Raw genomic sequence first — 16,015 nt, 5'->3', positions numbered from 1 at the left:
TACACTGGCACTTCCAGCTCCTTAGTCCTGGGTACTAGGCAATCTAAGAACATGTTGGCTATTTTTGGCTGCTGTGTCATACTACTGAATCATATGGTGCTTGCATGTTCATTAAATCTCCAGCTCTTTTAAAGATGAACTGCCATCTGGCCATACTATGCCCATCTTGTGCTTGTGATTTGGATTTTTTTTAAACCAAATGTAAGACTTTATACTTAGTCTTATTAAATTTCATCTTATTACCTCTGTCAAGCTGGTTTTTGAACCTGATTTTGCCATAACATGTGTCAGCCAACCTTACTAAATTTGTATCCTCTACAAATTTGATAAGTATGCCATCAATGCCTTTTTTCCATGTAACTGTTGAAAACACTACATTACCTGGGACCAAACAGATGCCTGGGGCACTCCTCTAGAGACAGACTTCCAAGATCACATCCATGATTACTCTTTCATAATTTTTATTCAACCAATCACAAATCCACTCAACTGTACCACATCTTTCAATCTTTTTTTTTTCATAAAAACTGAGCATGTTTTGTCACACATCTTGCTAAAATCTCAGTAAACTTTATCTGCCATAATTTCCTTGAACAACCAATCTAGTCACCGTCAAGAAAAGAAGTGAAGTTAAGTCTAGCAGGATCTGTTTTTAACAAAGCCACACTGGGTCGTCATGGTCAAGATGCTTAATAACTGTTCTACTGTTATCGCATTCTACAGGAATTGTGGCAGAGCTTTTAGGTAATACAGAACTCTTTCCCCTTTTTCTAAGAGGATCAGAAGATTTTCTAAGAAACTCTTTGCCTTTTCCTCCATTCCTGCGGTACACCTTTAGTTGTCTGATAAAAGATTCTTGATAGTGATTCAGCAATTGAGTCCTCTTTCAAATTTCTGGAATATAGTTCTTCTGTTCTCCTGGGTTCTCATTTCTCTCTTCATCTAGTGTTTCTACTCCCAATTAGTCATTTATTTTTATTCTGTCCTTTCTACTACAAAGACAAGTCTCCTTGGCAGAGAATACTTGGGGGGAGAAGGGGAGAGAGTAAGGGTTGAATAGTTTTGCCTTCTCTCAGTCATTTGTGATTACTGACCCATCAACTAACTCTCAGTTGTGGTCTTGTCCCTTCTCTAATCTTATTCATTTCACCAATGTAGACAACAACACTTTTTTGGTCCGCAGCATTCATCCTGATTATTGGCTCATTTTTAAGCTTAAGCACATCACAAAATTCTTAGAGGACCATGTCATGTTTTTGTACTGATCCTCAAATAATCTGCCTTTGCTTCCCTATTGTACATGGTCTTTAAAAAAATTAAATTGGCTGATAATTAGCATTGATTTATGTTCAGCGTCCTCACTTTTCCCACCTTGCTTTTAGCTTCCAGTCACTTATAAGGTAGTGGATGGGCTCCTGGTTACACCAGTGGAGTCCTTAGACTCAGTTGTAAAAGCAGTGGTGTGACCTTATACATTATATTATAATATTATAAGATTTCTAAAGTCAGGTTTAGCTCTAAATCCAATAAGCAAAAAGAGAAAAGTTGGGAGTATAGAATAAGGGCAAAAGAAGACTGAAACCATATAATAACAGGCATACTCTTGAATAAAAAAGGAAAAATCCCACTGAATATCGCTAAATCAGCCATGGGTATCTATAATATTTTCCAGCCAATTTGTCACATGAAGATTTCACTGGTACACTGAAACACAACCAAGCTTACCAGTACTTTGGATCTCTTTTTTTACATACCAAATCCTTCTCAACTTCCCTTTGCTACTCTCCCTCACTTTTCATCAGAACTGAAAAACATATCCCCTCAGAAGATCTACATCTTAAGTTTTCCACCAGCACTGTGAACCTACCACAAGCATTTGGGTTAGTTATTTTAATGGTTGAACTATGTTTTGAAGAGCCCCACCTATGCATGTCTTAACATTTTCTTTGTTTTTGCTAAGCAATTTGACTTTCCCTTACTAAAAAAAAAAAAAGTTAAGAGCCTTATTGTTGTATGAAGTCTTGGGAATGATGAGTTTGGAATTAGCTCTCACAATTTTAAGGAAATAAAGTGAATTGAAGTTTTTCCTCTTAGGAAGGAGAGGCAAAATGAGTCTGGTTTCCTGAAGTTACTCAGGAAAGCAAATGCCAAGTGGTTACACCCTCTCCATTTGAAAATAAAACCACTATATAGTTTTAAATAGTAGAAAATTCTCAAAGCGTTCTGAAGTAGCAAAAAACAAAAAAAAAACCCAAGAAAGAAAGTAAATGTCTGTCAAATGCCTAAACAAATTGTGGTATGACAGGGACAGCTAGTGGCACAGTGGATAGGGCACCAACCCTGGAGTCAGGAGGACCTGGATTTCAAATCTTGCCCCAGACACTTACTAGCTCTGTGACCCTGGGTAAGTCGCTAACCCCCAGTTGCCTCCAAAAAGACAAATGAAAAAAAAATTTAAAAAAAAAAGAAAGGATGACTATGATGAATACAAAGAAACATAGGAAAATATATGCTGATGCCAAACAAAGTCTCGGAATCAGAAAAGCCACATACACAATGACTACAACAAGGTAAATGGAAAGGACAACTATTAAACCATTAAAAATTTAAGATTAGACAGCCCTGACACATAATATCAGACTTGTTTAATTCACTGGACTATTTTTTCTTCCTCTTTTTATTCTTTGTTATAAGAGATGGCTCTCTGGGAGGAGAAGAAGGGAAGATGAGAATTAAAAATGATGAAAATTAAAAAGAAAGAAAATGATCACAGCAATAGCTCTGGTCACAGACCAAAGGTGAGATGGGAGCAAAATAAAATGATCAGGATGGTGTGCAACATCCTTTCCACCCTTTGACCCTCCCCAGAATTAAGTTATATAGATGATTTCAGCATCCTATTCCTTACCTCCTTACCCCATGCTGGCTACCTCAGTTTGGACTTCTAATGCAGGCTATATAGGAGATGTATGTTATTTTGTTGTTGTTGTCTTGTTTTATTGTAAAAAAAAATCCAAATAAATGTTTCTCCCACTTCAAAATAATAGGTTGGACAGAGTAATAATGCTGCCAGTGGTCAAAATATATCCACAACTCCTTTGAAGTCCCATCAGATCCTCCAACAATTATCTTTTGTTATTCCTCAATGTTGAAATGAACTTGATTTTTGGAAAAATGAAAAAAAAATCCATCCCAAAACATCAATCTGGGTAGGGCCTGTGATGAGGGGGCTAATAAAGCTGGGGAGTTAACTTTTTAGTAAAAAATGAAGCATGAATATATAACACTTCTTTACTTGGCAAAGCTATTTTGCTTCCAAGAAAGAAAGAATTAAATAGTTAAACTTCCACACAAAGGGATAGGAACCAGAAGCTGTGGGGGAAACAGGAACATTTATGAACTATTAGGAGAGTCATTCTAGAAAGCAATTTGAACTATGCCAAAAAATTTACTACACTGTACATATCCTCTGACCCAGCAATATCACTACTAGGCCTACAGACCGAAGAAAATTAGACTAATTTTCTTATGTAAACTCCTGAAGACTGTCTTGTTCTTTCTTCACATCACCAGGTGCTAGGGCAGTGTTTGGTTCACAGTAGGTACTTAATGCTTACGGAGTGGCTGATTGTGTGGCTCAAACTAGGTCCACAGGCAATTCCTAGGTACACACACACACACACACACACACACACACACACACACACGCAGAGCCTAGTCCTTTATAGGTAACATGCCCACAAGTATGGGGACGCCAGACAAAGTTTCTGTGCCAGTTACTATTCCTGGCCACTTCTCTATGGCTTAAGGGTTATCAATCCTTATACAGGTAAGGGAGACCTAGCAGCAGCTTCCTCTCTCCTGGCTAAAGAATTGAACCTTTAGGTGTCATGCAGAAAGAGACAAATCGTCTTGTATGTTACCTCTAAACTATAAGTCAGTGTCCTGGAACCGTATTATTATTATCAACTATTAAACAGAAAATTCTGGCTTACCAGAAGAGAATCATGGAGAACATGGCAAACAGTAAACAGTAATTTTCCCATAATTAAAAGATCTCTATCTAGCATAGTGGATATATAGCACTGGGCTTGGCATCAGGAAGACCTGAGTTCAAATTTTGCCAATATTTACTAGCTATATGATCCTGGACAAGTCTTAACATCTTCAAGCCTCATTTTCCTCATCTGTAACATGAAAGTGTTGGATTGATGGCTTCTAAGGTACCCTCCAGTTCCCAATCTATAATCCTATAATTATTTCCATTTTCACCAAAGTCCTATTCTGAGGCCTCATTATGGTATGGGCACGGGTTCCTGAGGGCTATGCCAGTTGAATTAGAGGTAGGAAGTCTTTAAGTATGGGACCAGAGAGGAACTATAGGTCTATTATCCAAGGGAAAATCAAGTCACATTCAGAGAGACTCATCACAAAGTAGGCCACAAGATTTTGAGTTCTTTGGTTACAGTGATACTCAAACACTTTCCACTAAATCACAGTGGAGTAGTAACCTGTTACGTGAAGGGGGGACCCATGCTGGTAAAATGAAAGACCCTTGAAGAATTGACCCACAACGTATGTGTTTTTAAATGACACCATTTTGCGTCTACAAAAGAAAACAAAATACAAAGGTAGCCTTATTAGAATACTGGTGTTAGGTAGGGAAAGAACATCTTTTATGTTGCAGTGGGGAAAGTCTACTATAACTCATGTGACTTGACCTAAAGTGTAACTGGATCCTTGAGTAAAGGGAAGTATCTTTGAGAAGGATGTACTACAAGAAAATCCTTTTAACCAATATACATAATGATATCAATAACTGTTTAAAAGTTTTTTTAAAAAAATTTGAAACATACCATAACATATACAGCCATCCTTCCTAAGTATGAAACCGAATAGCAAAGCTAAGACAGTATATAATGAGTTTTGTCCACATGCTAATAATACGCTTCTGTCTTCATTGCCATAGTAACACAAAAAGTGATGTAGTAAGAAATACTTGATGTAGTTAGCATAAAAATAGCACGATACACACAGGGTGACCAGACACCCATATACCCTACATACTTGGCTTCCACCACAAGTAATAGTAGTTTCCCGTTTAGGGAGATAAATAATAAAAACTGAATAGTCTTAGAATCATAAAGCTAGAAAAGGCTTCTCAAGAGGTTTGGCCTTCCTACCTCCAAGTAGGTCTACACTTAAACCACCCAAGACAGATGGATACTCGGCTTTTTTTTTTGAAGATCTGCCAGGATGGAGGCTGAAGAACAACCTCTCATAGTCTGTTCAAGTTTTCATGCTAACAAGATATGCAAAAGGAATAACTCCATGGTAATACAGATGAATTGGCTCTTATTTTCAAAGGAACACTGACGAATGAGATATGCAATCTTTAAAAAAAAGGAATTGCATTGCCTAATTACTAGTGAAACAACGGGATCCAGGAATCTAGCCCTAGATAGTTGTTTTTAATATCTTTTGTACAACTACCAGGGGATTGAATGAGAAAAATAGAGCTAAATGAAATGAATACATTAAAATTACAGAATCAGAAACTGTCAACAGTAGTCTCTCATTGGTCTAACTGGCTTCTAGGAAAGACTGTGTTACATTATTTCAGATATCTTTCTATTTCCAAAAATAAGTCCATATCATAAAGGCCATTTTAGCCTTTTTTTTTAAACATCTGAACCAGAGGCCCAGATTCTGTTCCTAGATATCCTCAAGTGGCTACTGGGGCACAATTTCTCCAATCTAAGCCTTTTAAAAAAATCATAGAGACATAACATTTTAAAAATAATTCACAAAATTATTCTTGACATTTAAAGATCCTCTATTTATTTTGGAACACACAATATTCAAGTGCTCATTGTGCCAAATGTCTTGCTTATTTTTAAACAATGAAAGACTATGATCTAATCATCTCAGCAGAGACTTCTCTGACTGAGTCCTCCCTCTGGAACTATGGTCTTGGGTACATCATTTCATGTCTTTTGTCTTCCCTAGCTATAAAAAAGCTGTGTTGTTGCTTAAGGACCCTGTTAAGGGGCTTATTATTTATATAGTCTTTTGGCTTCCTTAATGTAAATGTAGTATTCAAAGTATTATGATGGAGAGTGAAACAGGCCCACACTCAAAGTCAGTCCCACTGCAGTACTTTAAAGTTAACAAATATTCCCTTTAAGCATCTTTGATAGGATAAACTCACCTATTTGAGGCTTTAAACATGCTGAATAGCCTATCCCTGTACCTACCTCAAAGGGAAGGAACCAACCTATACTGCTCTGGTTATCATCATCAGCCCTCTTTAAATTTTTTATCAGGATTTTTTTTTATTCAACAGTAGCAACAACTAAAATATAATTCTAATTTAAAAACCTATTCACATTGTCCTTTCCGAGAAGCTAACAAACAGAATGTGTTATAGTGTTCAAAGATTTGCCAAAAGCATTAAATGAAAAGCACCCCAGGAAGAAGAAGCAGGATTTCCTACCAGCATCTCCTTAGCACCTCAACTTGTGACTGAAGGCAGTGGAATACACAGAATTGTTAGAGCTGTTAGAAAAAATGAAAGTTCACTTACACTGACTTCTCCAGCTTATAGCTTCACAACATTTAATAAACTCTGAAATCATTTTACACCTTCTGTTTTACTCAGCTCAAGCTTTTTTATGATTTAATATATGCTCAAGCGCTTTTTTATTTTTGTACAATTTAGTATGAATGCTTTTCTTATTTTTGTACATTTGCTTTTCTTAGGCTGTAGCAGTCAAGGAAATGAATTAGTATATTAGGTAAGTTTACCTGGGAGAGGCCACACTTCAAAAGAAAAGAAAACTGTTTTCAAATCACAAATATAAAGCTGAAACAAACAGAGGTCAGATAATAAATTTTAAAGAGGCAAATGCTTCTTTGCATTGAAACATGTGAAAGGGTATCTGACCTGGAAGTACTTCTGACATGGATCACTGGGCGCCAGCAATGGATCAGGAAATAGGTTATAATTTGAAATCTGAAAAGAGGGATCATTCAAGAAATTAAAAATCTAATAACCAAAAACACGAAAGGAAATAAAAAGCATCTCATTAAAAACCTTTCCAAAAATAGTTAGGCATTCAAAATAAAACTCTTTCAGCCTTCATTAGCATGCCAATATTAAATAGTACCCCAAAAGCCTGCTCACCACATTTTCCCAATTCCACACATACAAATCACATTTTGTAACAGCATTTTTATTTTTAAAGATACATCCAATTTTTATCTTAAGAAAAAATATCTTAAATCTGACAGTTTGCAAAATTGGATTTTTAAAAAAATTTTTTTTTAGTTTGAGAGCATGACAAAAAACTAGAAAGAAATTGTCCTCATCCCACCCCTCTCCCCACCAAGAGTTAACAACAAAGATGTCATTTAGCACAGTAATTATAACAGAGTAAAAAGCTGGGCACAGTTCTTCAATTATATTCAAATCCAAAAACTGCACACCTGGAAAGATCATATTTCTAAAATCCTGTCTATGCCTTTCCAAATTGGCAATTTTTTAATGAGCATTGTTTCCTACTTTACGATTCAGATAACAGCCTGACAATCTGGTCTATTGACCCACAATATATTTTTAATTATATTTTCATACACTGAGGGTAAGGCTCATTGCTCTGATATAATTAAAAGGACAGACTTCTTCCAAACTGCTTAGAAACAGCAAACAGCAATAGATTGTTCTTCCATGATGATTTCTGGGCCTGCCTCCTCACTTGTTCTATACCCTTTTATGGATGCTTAAAGCAATTTACTCATTTTTTTAAAGTTCACCTTTTAGTGGTCCCTTTTACAAATCCACTTCCAATTATGTACAGGAGAGAGAGAGGTAGAGAGGAGTGTTTAAAAGAGGACCATTCTGATGAGCGTGTTTGTGTGGGAAATTTCAAAACATTAGAATACTAAGATTCTGATGACTTTTTAAAATATATAATTCCCATAGGAAACTGAGTTAACTGATAAATTCTCCACCCTTACAAAAGCTTTTTTTTAATGAGATGAAAATAAAATACTTCTCACTGCTGTTCCACAATTTTAATTCAAGGACAATATTCTTCCTGTATGTGGCAATGTACTCTGAAATATAGGCACAAAGTGAGATCCATTGAGCTAGCCCTCATTTTTTGCTCCCTAATGAACGAGTATGTAATATAATCTAAAACAGGTTTGGAGAGGACCATAATATGATAAAATAATTCATATGATCACTACTTTTGCAACTGAGTCCAAGGACTGTTAGAGTAAAAGATACAAATCCATAAATTGTACTTTTTAATCAAAACATTCTCTCACTTTCATCATTATGGAGGACATAGAATGTGATTCTAATTCAGCTTTTCTGACACGTAAGGCATAATTACATCCATATGGCTTTTTTTTCTTAAATAATAATACCCAATTCTGAGCTCAGAGACAAAGTACTAATGGCCAATCACTAACCATATTATATTAAAAATCCAGTTGTGATTTTAAAATAAAATATAAAACCATTTAAGTGCAAACAGACTGCCAGCAGTCCTACTCTCCTTCTAGCCAGGCTCTCATAAGGCTTATTAATGAAAATCCATATTGCTGATACGCCCCGTGATGATGCTATTAGGGCTAAATAAACTTCCAATCTGGCTAGAGATGAGAGCATTCATGTGAAAACATGAGGACATTTAGATCAAAACAAAACAAAGGGAAAAAAAGTACACATTCTAAGTCAGGAAAAGCAGCTCTGTCCTCCTGATGAAGGTAGATAAGGAGAGGCTGGCCTTATATATAGCAGAAGACTCCTTCATTGAACCAGACAATAAGCTTTTATTAAATACCTACTATATTCCCAGGCATGGGCAGCTAGATGATAGAACAGATAGACTGCCAGGTCTAGAGTCAGGAAGACTCATCTTCCTAAGTTCAAATCTGGCCTCAGATATTTACTAGCTGTGTGACCCTGGGCAAGTCACTTAACCCCGATTTCCTCAGTTTCCTCATCTGTAAAATGAGCTGGAAAAGGAAAATGCAAACCACTCCAGTAATTTTGGCCAGGAAAAGTCCAAGTAGGGTCACAAAGAGTCAGACACGACTGAAAAGTAACCAAAATGTGTCAGGCACTGTACTAAGCACATTCACACGGGGACAGGGAAAGCAACAGAAATACACTGGCCCACCCAAAAATTTCATTACAACCTCCTGACCAATCAAAATCCTTTACCAAACTGAGATACACTGACTCCTTCCTCTTCTCCACATACAGTTTTCATTTCTATTGCTGCCAGTCTAACACAGGTTCTTATTCTCTGAAGCAGAGTGTTTTGAACAGGATCCTAATTTGTGTCACTATCTCCAGTCTGTTTCTGCACCGACTCAACTTACACATCACTTCCAGGTGACTCTTTCTTGAATACCACTTGGTACAACGTACTCCTTAATGTGTATTTTTGCTCAACAATTTTCAATGGCTCCCCACTGCCTACAGAAATAAGTTCCTTAGTCTGGCCTTTAAAAGACTCTACAATCTTGCCCCTCCCTCTCTATCCTGCCAACAGTATTTTGTACTTCTCCCCTAAGATGGATACATAAGAAGGAGGTTCAAACACCAGTTCAACACTTTTAGGTCCCTGGACAATTTCCTCTGAGTCCCTGTAAAATGCAAAATTACTACTTGTGCTACCTATGTGACAGGTTGGGTTTTTTTTAATTGTTATTCAATGCAATGACATTATGTAGAGTAGATAATAAAAATAAGTGACACTTACATAGCATTTTAAAGACAGCAAAGCACTTTATATACATCATCGCATTTGAACCTCAAAACAATCTGTGAGGTAAGCAATATAAGTATCATTATCCTCCTTTTATATATAAGGATCTGAGATGACATTCAAAGAGGTTAGGAACTAGCCTAGGATCACAGGGCTAGTAAATGCAGAGGCAGAATTTGAACCTAAATCTTCTTGACTCCAAAATGTGTTCTCTCTCCACAAAGCTGCTATCAAACACACTACTTCTTTAAATCCTAAAGATAGATAAATAGATAGATACACATATATACATATATATACACACAGATAGATACACACACACATCCCTTTACACAAGTCTCTAGAATGCCTCCTCACTTATTCCTTTGTTCCCTCTGTTTCTAATGCTCTCCCCACTGTCCTCCACTGAACTTCTTCCCCTTCCTAGAGTTCCATTCCATTCTATCAAGAATCTGGCCACGATTCTTTCTATTCCAACTGCAAATGCACTTACTGTTTAGACTTTTAGCCAGGGGTGTGGAACCTGCAGCCTCAAGGCCACATGTGGCCCTCTAGGTCCTCAAGTACAACCCTTTGACTGAATTCAAATGTCACCCAACAAATCCCCTTAATAAAAGGATTTGGTCTATAAAACTTGGATTCAGTCAAAAAGCTTCACCCAAGGACCTAGAAGGCCACATGCAGCCTCAAAGCCATAGGTTCCCCATCCCTGATCTAGGCAGATGTAGACCCAGGCCACCCTATACTATCATTCATCTTTTTACATCTATTTTTTGTCTTCCCAACTAAAACTGGAAGCTTCTTAAGGACAGGGACAATGTCTTATGTCTCTTCTTCTCACTAGTACCCACATAAATACTGGTTTTGTGTTGTCTGATGACATTGAGAAATCTCCTCGTATCTCCCTTCTCTCCTGCTCCCATTCTCTGGTGAAGATGTCTATAAAATGCATCTGAACACAAGAAGACTGGGCCCAAAATAAACCCGGTATCAGTCTAATAAAATTTTTGCTAAAATAGAAAGATATGCTCCATGAGATTAGATCTGGTCCTTCATGTTGATGAAATGCATAGCTCTAACAAGGACACTGGCCCTAAGCACACAAAAATGAGTGGTGTAGAAAATATGCATCTGCTATTCCAAGGGGAAGGGAGAACTGGTACAATTTTACATTCTAGCCTTGGGTACAACATTATCTAGTTATGGTGCCTACGCTCACCACTACCAGATAGATCACTACTACTAAAAAGTGTTCACCACAGGTATAATTCATGAAGTAACCAGAATGCCTTCTTTGGTGTTTTATCGAGAACCACAGCATGACAAAGAAATATTGATAGCAGCCATTCAACAGCTCGAACTAAAATGGTCACAAACAAGAATGAGATGAAGCCTTAATTTGCTTAACAGGGCCTCTTATATATCTATTAGAGAAAACATAAGAAATGAACTGCCTCATAAAGCAGATGGTCTTCTCTAGTTTCTTAACAAGATAATTAAAGGAAACTAAAGAGCGAGGATCTGCTAAATTGACCACGGAAAATGATTTAATCTGAACCAGACTGTAGGAGTTCCTGAAAAAGGGATTTCCAGTTTCCCCATAAAACTGACACAGGTCATTTGGCAACATCTAAATCAAGAAAGAGCCATTCTGAGGGCGATTGCTTCCTGGGCAAGATGAACCAATCTGGCAGGCTCTACTAATGAACCAGGGTGGGAGGTGAAGGATTAACATGGCCCCACAGAAGGAGGACTGGAAAGGGCAAGTCAGAGAGGGGGGTTTGAGTTCTTCTTTGTTCTGCTATAAAATGGCTTTGTGACCTTGGTCAACTTTTCTCATTTCCCCATCTGAAAAATCAGAAATAACACCACAAAGTGTCTTTTCTGCCTCTCTGCAAAAGAAACATCAAAACGGTAGGATTTAAGAGTGATTAGTAGTTGAGGACAGAACAAAGGAGAAGAATACAACTCAGCTAAATCGAAGCCTCTTTATTTTACCGACAATCCAGCTCAACGGTATGATCAAGATCTTTCATTATGGTACTAGAGTGACCTGTATTTAAATAGATAAGAGCCCCTTGAGGGCCCAGACTTGTTTTTATTTTTATTTTTTTTTTTGTAAACTGTATTCCCCTCTCCTAGTGAAAGTGCCCGGCACTTAGCAGATGCTTAATAAATGCTTCCTGGATTTAAGTGACTAAAACCAGAAAATGTACTTGTTCATATAGGTTTATCCCTGGGACAGAAATATTTTTAAATGGTGTTTCCATGAATCCAGCAAGAACAGAAATAGAATCTTTAGGCAGCATGTCAACTTGTTGGAATAGTAAAGGAATTCTTCATGGGACTCTACTGTATCTTCTAATTTTGTTATTTTACATCTTGGACTATCCCTATGCCCTACGGCATAGTGAACAGAAGGTTAAAATTGGTGTCTGCAAGTCCTGGGTTCAAATTCACCTTCTGTCATTTGTTGCCTCTATTATCTTGGGCATGTTAACTTCTCAAAGTCTCTGTTTCTTCATATATAAATTGGGATATTAATACCTGTATATGTCACAAAGCTGCTGTGGGACTCAAACAAATCTGTGATTTTGCTGATGTGGATATGCCTTCCAAACCCTTCTATAAATGGCTTTGTAAATATGGGCTATTATTATTATCCTATTTTTTCTTGAATAAACATGTAATTGTGTTACTAATTAAGAAATTAAATACAAAGTAATTCTATGTTGATGGAATATGTTGCAGACTAGGAGTCAAACTGTTCCACAGAATTGTTACGTAGCCCAAGACAAAAATGGTTGGCCATTGATTCACTCAACTGTTTTTAGGACATACCCAATTAATTAATAAACATTTATTAAGAGTCTATTATGTACTGGGCATGTAATAAGCATTGTCACCAAGAAGCATGGCACCACTTGAAGTATTAAGCTCAACATCCTGAATTTTACAATATCTTTAAAGGAAATAAAACTTTTTTGACGTTGTCAAGTCCACCAGACAATTTCTTAAAGTAATTTGGGTTTTATTTTCTACAGTTTTTGTTCCATCATTTAATGATACCCTGGAATTTCATTAATTATTACAGGCATTGTTAATTTAATAATCAATACTGTTTTATGCAAGCTTTTCTCTTTGGTAATGGAAGGGGTAGCCTTTGGTTTATAAGATAAGCTCTTTTTGAAACACAATTCAATTTCTTAAAATAATTAGTGTTTCATACTTTAGCACAACTTCATTTGTATCACCTTTATTATTTAGCAAGCATCATATATTTAGTTATTAAATATCATTTAATAATAAATACTGTTAAGTATCAAAGGAAACCCTCTGGCCAAGAAGTATTTTTAAGAAATACTTTTATAAAGAAGGAAGGAAGGAAGGAAGGAAGGAAGGAAGGAAGGAAGGAAGGAAGGAAGGAGGGGAAGGGGAAAGGAGGAAGAGGAAGAGGAAGAGGAAGAAGAAGAGGAAGAGGAAGAGGAAGAGGAAGAAGAAGAGGAAGAGGAAGAAGAGGAAGAAGAGGAAGAAGAAGAAGAAGAAGAAGAAGAAGAAGAAGAAGAAGAAGAAGAAGAAGAAGAAGAAGAAGAAGAAGAAGAAGAAGAAGAAGAAGAAGAAGAAGAAGAAGAAGAAGAAGAAGAAGAAGAAGAAGAAGAAGGAGAATTAGGAGGAGGAGGAGGAGGAGGAGGAGGAGTAGAAGAAGAAGAAGAAGAAGAAGAAGAAGAAGAAGAAGAAGAAGAAGAAGAAAGAAGAAGAAGAAGAAGAAGAAGAAGAAGAAGAAGAAGAAGAAGAAGAAGAAGAAGAAGAAGAAGAAGAAGAAGAAGAAGAAGAAGAAGAAGAAGAAGAAGAAGAAGAAGAAGAAGAAGAAGAAGAAGAAGAAGAAGAAGAAGAAGAAGAAGAAGAAGAAGAAGAAATATTTTTTAAGAAATAAGCTCAATTAGTTTTTTATTTCGTGGGCGCTTTAACACAAGTTTAGCTTTAACTTAATGATTTAATGATTAATCTTACATTTAGTTTGCTATTACATAGCTTAAATACAATGAAAACAATCAGATTTTATAAATTCTTTTTTTTTTTTTGCTTAATGTCATTTTTCAGTACTCAAAAGATTTGTGCATTCTTGGTGTAATGAACTTCTTCGGCTCTTGTCAGAGACCAAAAGATTCATTCCTCTATGACCAATTTAGTGATAAAACTCTCTGAATTTAGCTAAGTCCATCACCAGATTATGTAAATACAGTCTCTCATTAGGCAATAATGAAGATTTTGCACCCCCATATCTTCCAGAGCTTGCATTCCTTTGGAATGGCCTTTGTGAACCAAGGGTCTCCTCTATACCAGGATGAGGAGGAAGAATACTCTCCTAAGAAAAATCATTGTCTGATAAGAAGCAAAGCTAATCTGCTTATTATTGTTCAGCAGTATCCACAGTTCATTATCAGACCAGGTCTTCCAATATTTCACAGCTTGAGGTGAAATAGCATTTGGATCATTCCATCTCCTAAGCCTCTACATGACCCACCACATTAGATTAGATTGGTGGAGAGAGGGAAAGAGGCGAATGGAAGATGTTGGTGTGGAGGTGATGAGTCTTACTGATATGGTTATGACCTGTTTTTATTTGTGTGGTCATACTAGTATAAACATTTCAGCTCCTTGAAAGAATCATGATAAGTAAAAATCAAGGCAGAGCTATCTTATCGAACAAAGGAAGGAACAATGGTCAGAAGACTTGAGTGGTTATCTATATTCAATCATTTACTAGTTGTGGCACCTTATCTATATAAGATGTTTCCCTGCCTATCTCATGGGGTTGCTGCAATAATAAAAGGAGATAAACCTATGTGAAAGTGAGTAGAAAACCATACATGTAGCAAATATATGATTAGAGTCAATGTGGTCTTATAGAAAGCCACTGGATTTGTATTTATGCACCTGACTTCCAATCCTGACTCTGCTGCTTACTACCTAAACTTTCCCTTTCTTGATAAGTAAATAGAAGGTTGGAAGATATAACCTCCGATGTGTCTGACAACTCTAAATCTTTGACTTTGTGATACTGTTATGGTCACGTCAGGCCTCTACTCAAAAAGCCTTTAGTGGCTTCCTATTACCAGCCAGGGGGCAGCTAGGTGGTACAATGGACAGAACACTAGATCTGGAGTCAGGAAGACCTGAGTTCAAATCCATACTCAGAAACTTACTAGCTGTGTGACCCTGGGCAAGTCACTTAACTCTGTTTGCCTCGGTTTCCCCCACCTGTAAAATGAGCCAGAGAAAGAAATGGCAAACCTCTCCAGTATCTTTGCCAAGAAAATCCCAAATGGGGCCACAAGGCATGAGTGAAATGAATAACAACAACAACAAATTACAAGTCAAATGGGGTTTATACTCCATCTGGCATTTAAGGTCCTAAAAATAGACACCACCATGACTTTCAATGCTCTGTTCTTTTCCTATTCCTTTCCATATTTTATGCTTATAAAATTCTCTCTCCCTTCTTCACCTATTGAATTTTTACCTATATATTAAAGCCCACCTTCATCAATGAAATCCTCTTTATTTTCTTGTTGATAATCTTATATAGTTGCTTTGCTTTGTAACTAATGACCTCATGCAATATTTTACATTATAGTTATCTGGGTTTGTGCCTTATGCCATTACTAGAGCAGAAGTTTCTTGAGGGCAAAGAACATGTCTTATTTAGGCTTTGCATCCATCTCAGCATCCAGCAAAGTGCTTTGGATATAATGAGTACACAACATTTATTGGAAGATTATTAATTCATCAGCTAACAGCTTACACTTCAGAACTTCACTGTGGCATGCCAGGGACTGTGTATTTGAAGGCCTCTCCAAAGGAGAAGATCTGGGAGATTCTTCTGAGTTGAGACACCATGAATCCATCACATAGGGTGGGAAAGGAAGCATAGTGGTGACACCTAAAGGGCTCATCACTTCCGCATTAATTCCCAGGTTAATGATTCTTGAAAGGAACAAAACTTAAAGGCTATTTGTAAAGCTGCTTTTTAAGTCTGAGTTAGTTACGTGAGTTTTAAAAAATGCTTCCTTTTGACCATCTAGGGCACAGCAATAGGAAAAAAAAAAAACTATTTCCAGCTTTCTCTCCTCACCATTAAAAAAAGGGCGGGGGGAGGGGGACAAAGACTGAGCAGGTACAAAGAAAAACCACTCGGGTGGATCCAAATTCAGAGCTTTCAAAAG

At 36.9% G+C, this 16,015-nt stretch overlaps 1 protein-coding gene across 4 annotated transcripts in view; it reads right to left on the bottom strand.

Moving 5' to 3' along the window:
- APBB2 (amyloid beta precursor protein binding family B member 2) overlaps window positions 1–16,015 on the bottom strand; it is a 428,865-nt gene that overhangs the window by 232,344 nt on the left and 180,506 nt on the right. For all 4 annotated transcript variants that reach the window (XM_036762574.1, XM_036762575.1, XM_036762576.1 and 1 more), the window contains exon 5: window positions 6,947–7,015. In XM_036762574.1, the coding sequence (XP_036618469.1) occupies window positions 6,947–6,965 (19 nt within the window). In that variant the 5' untranslated portion in view covers window positions 6,966–7,015. The remainder of the gene's footprint in view (window positions 1–6,946; window positions 7,016–16,015) is intronic.

Source organism: Trichosurus vulpecula, chromosome 6 (genome assembly GCF_011100635.1).
Source record: "Trichosurus vulpecula isolate mTriVul1 chromosome 6, mTriVul1.pri, whole genome shotgun sequence".
Taxonomy (NCBI): Eukaryota; Metazoa; Chordata; class Mammalia; order Diprotodontia; family Phalangeridae; genus Trichosurus; species Trichosurus vulpecula.
Note: the sequence above shows the minus strand (reverse complement) of the source record. Positions and strands in the feature narration are given on the sequence as shown.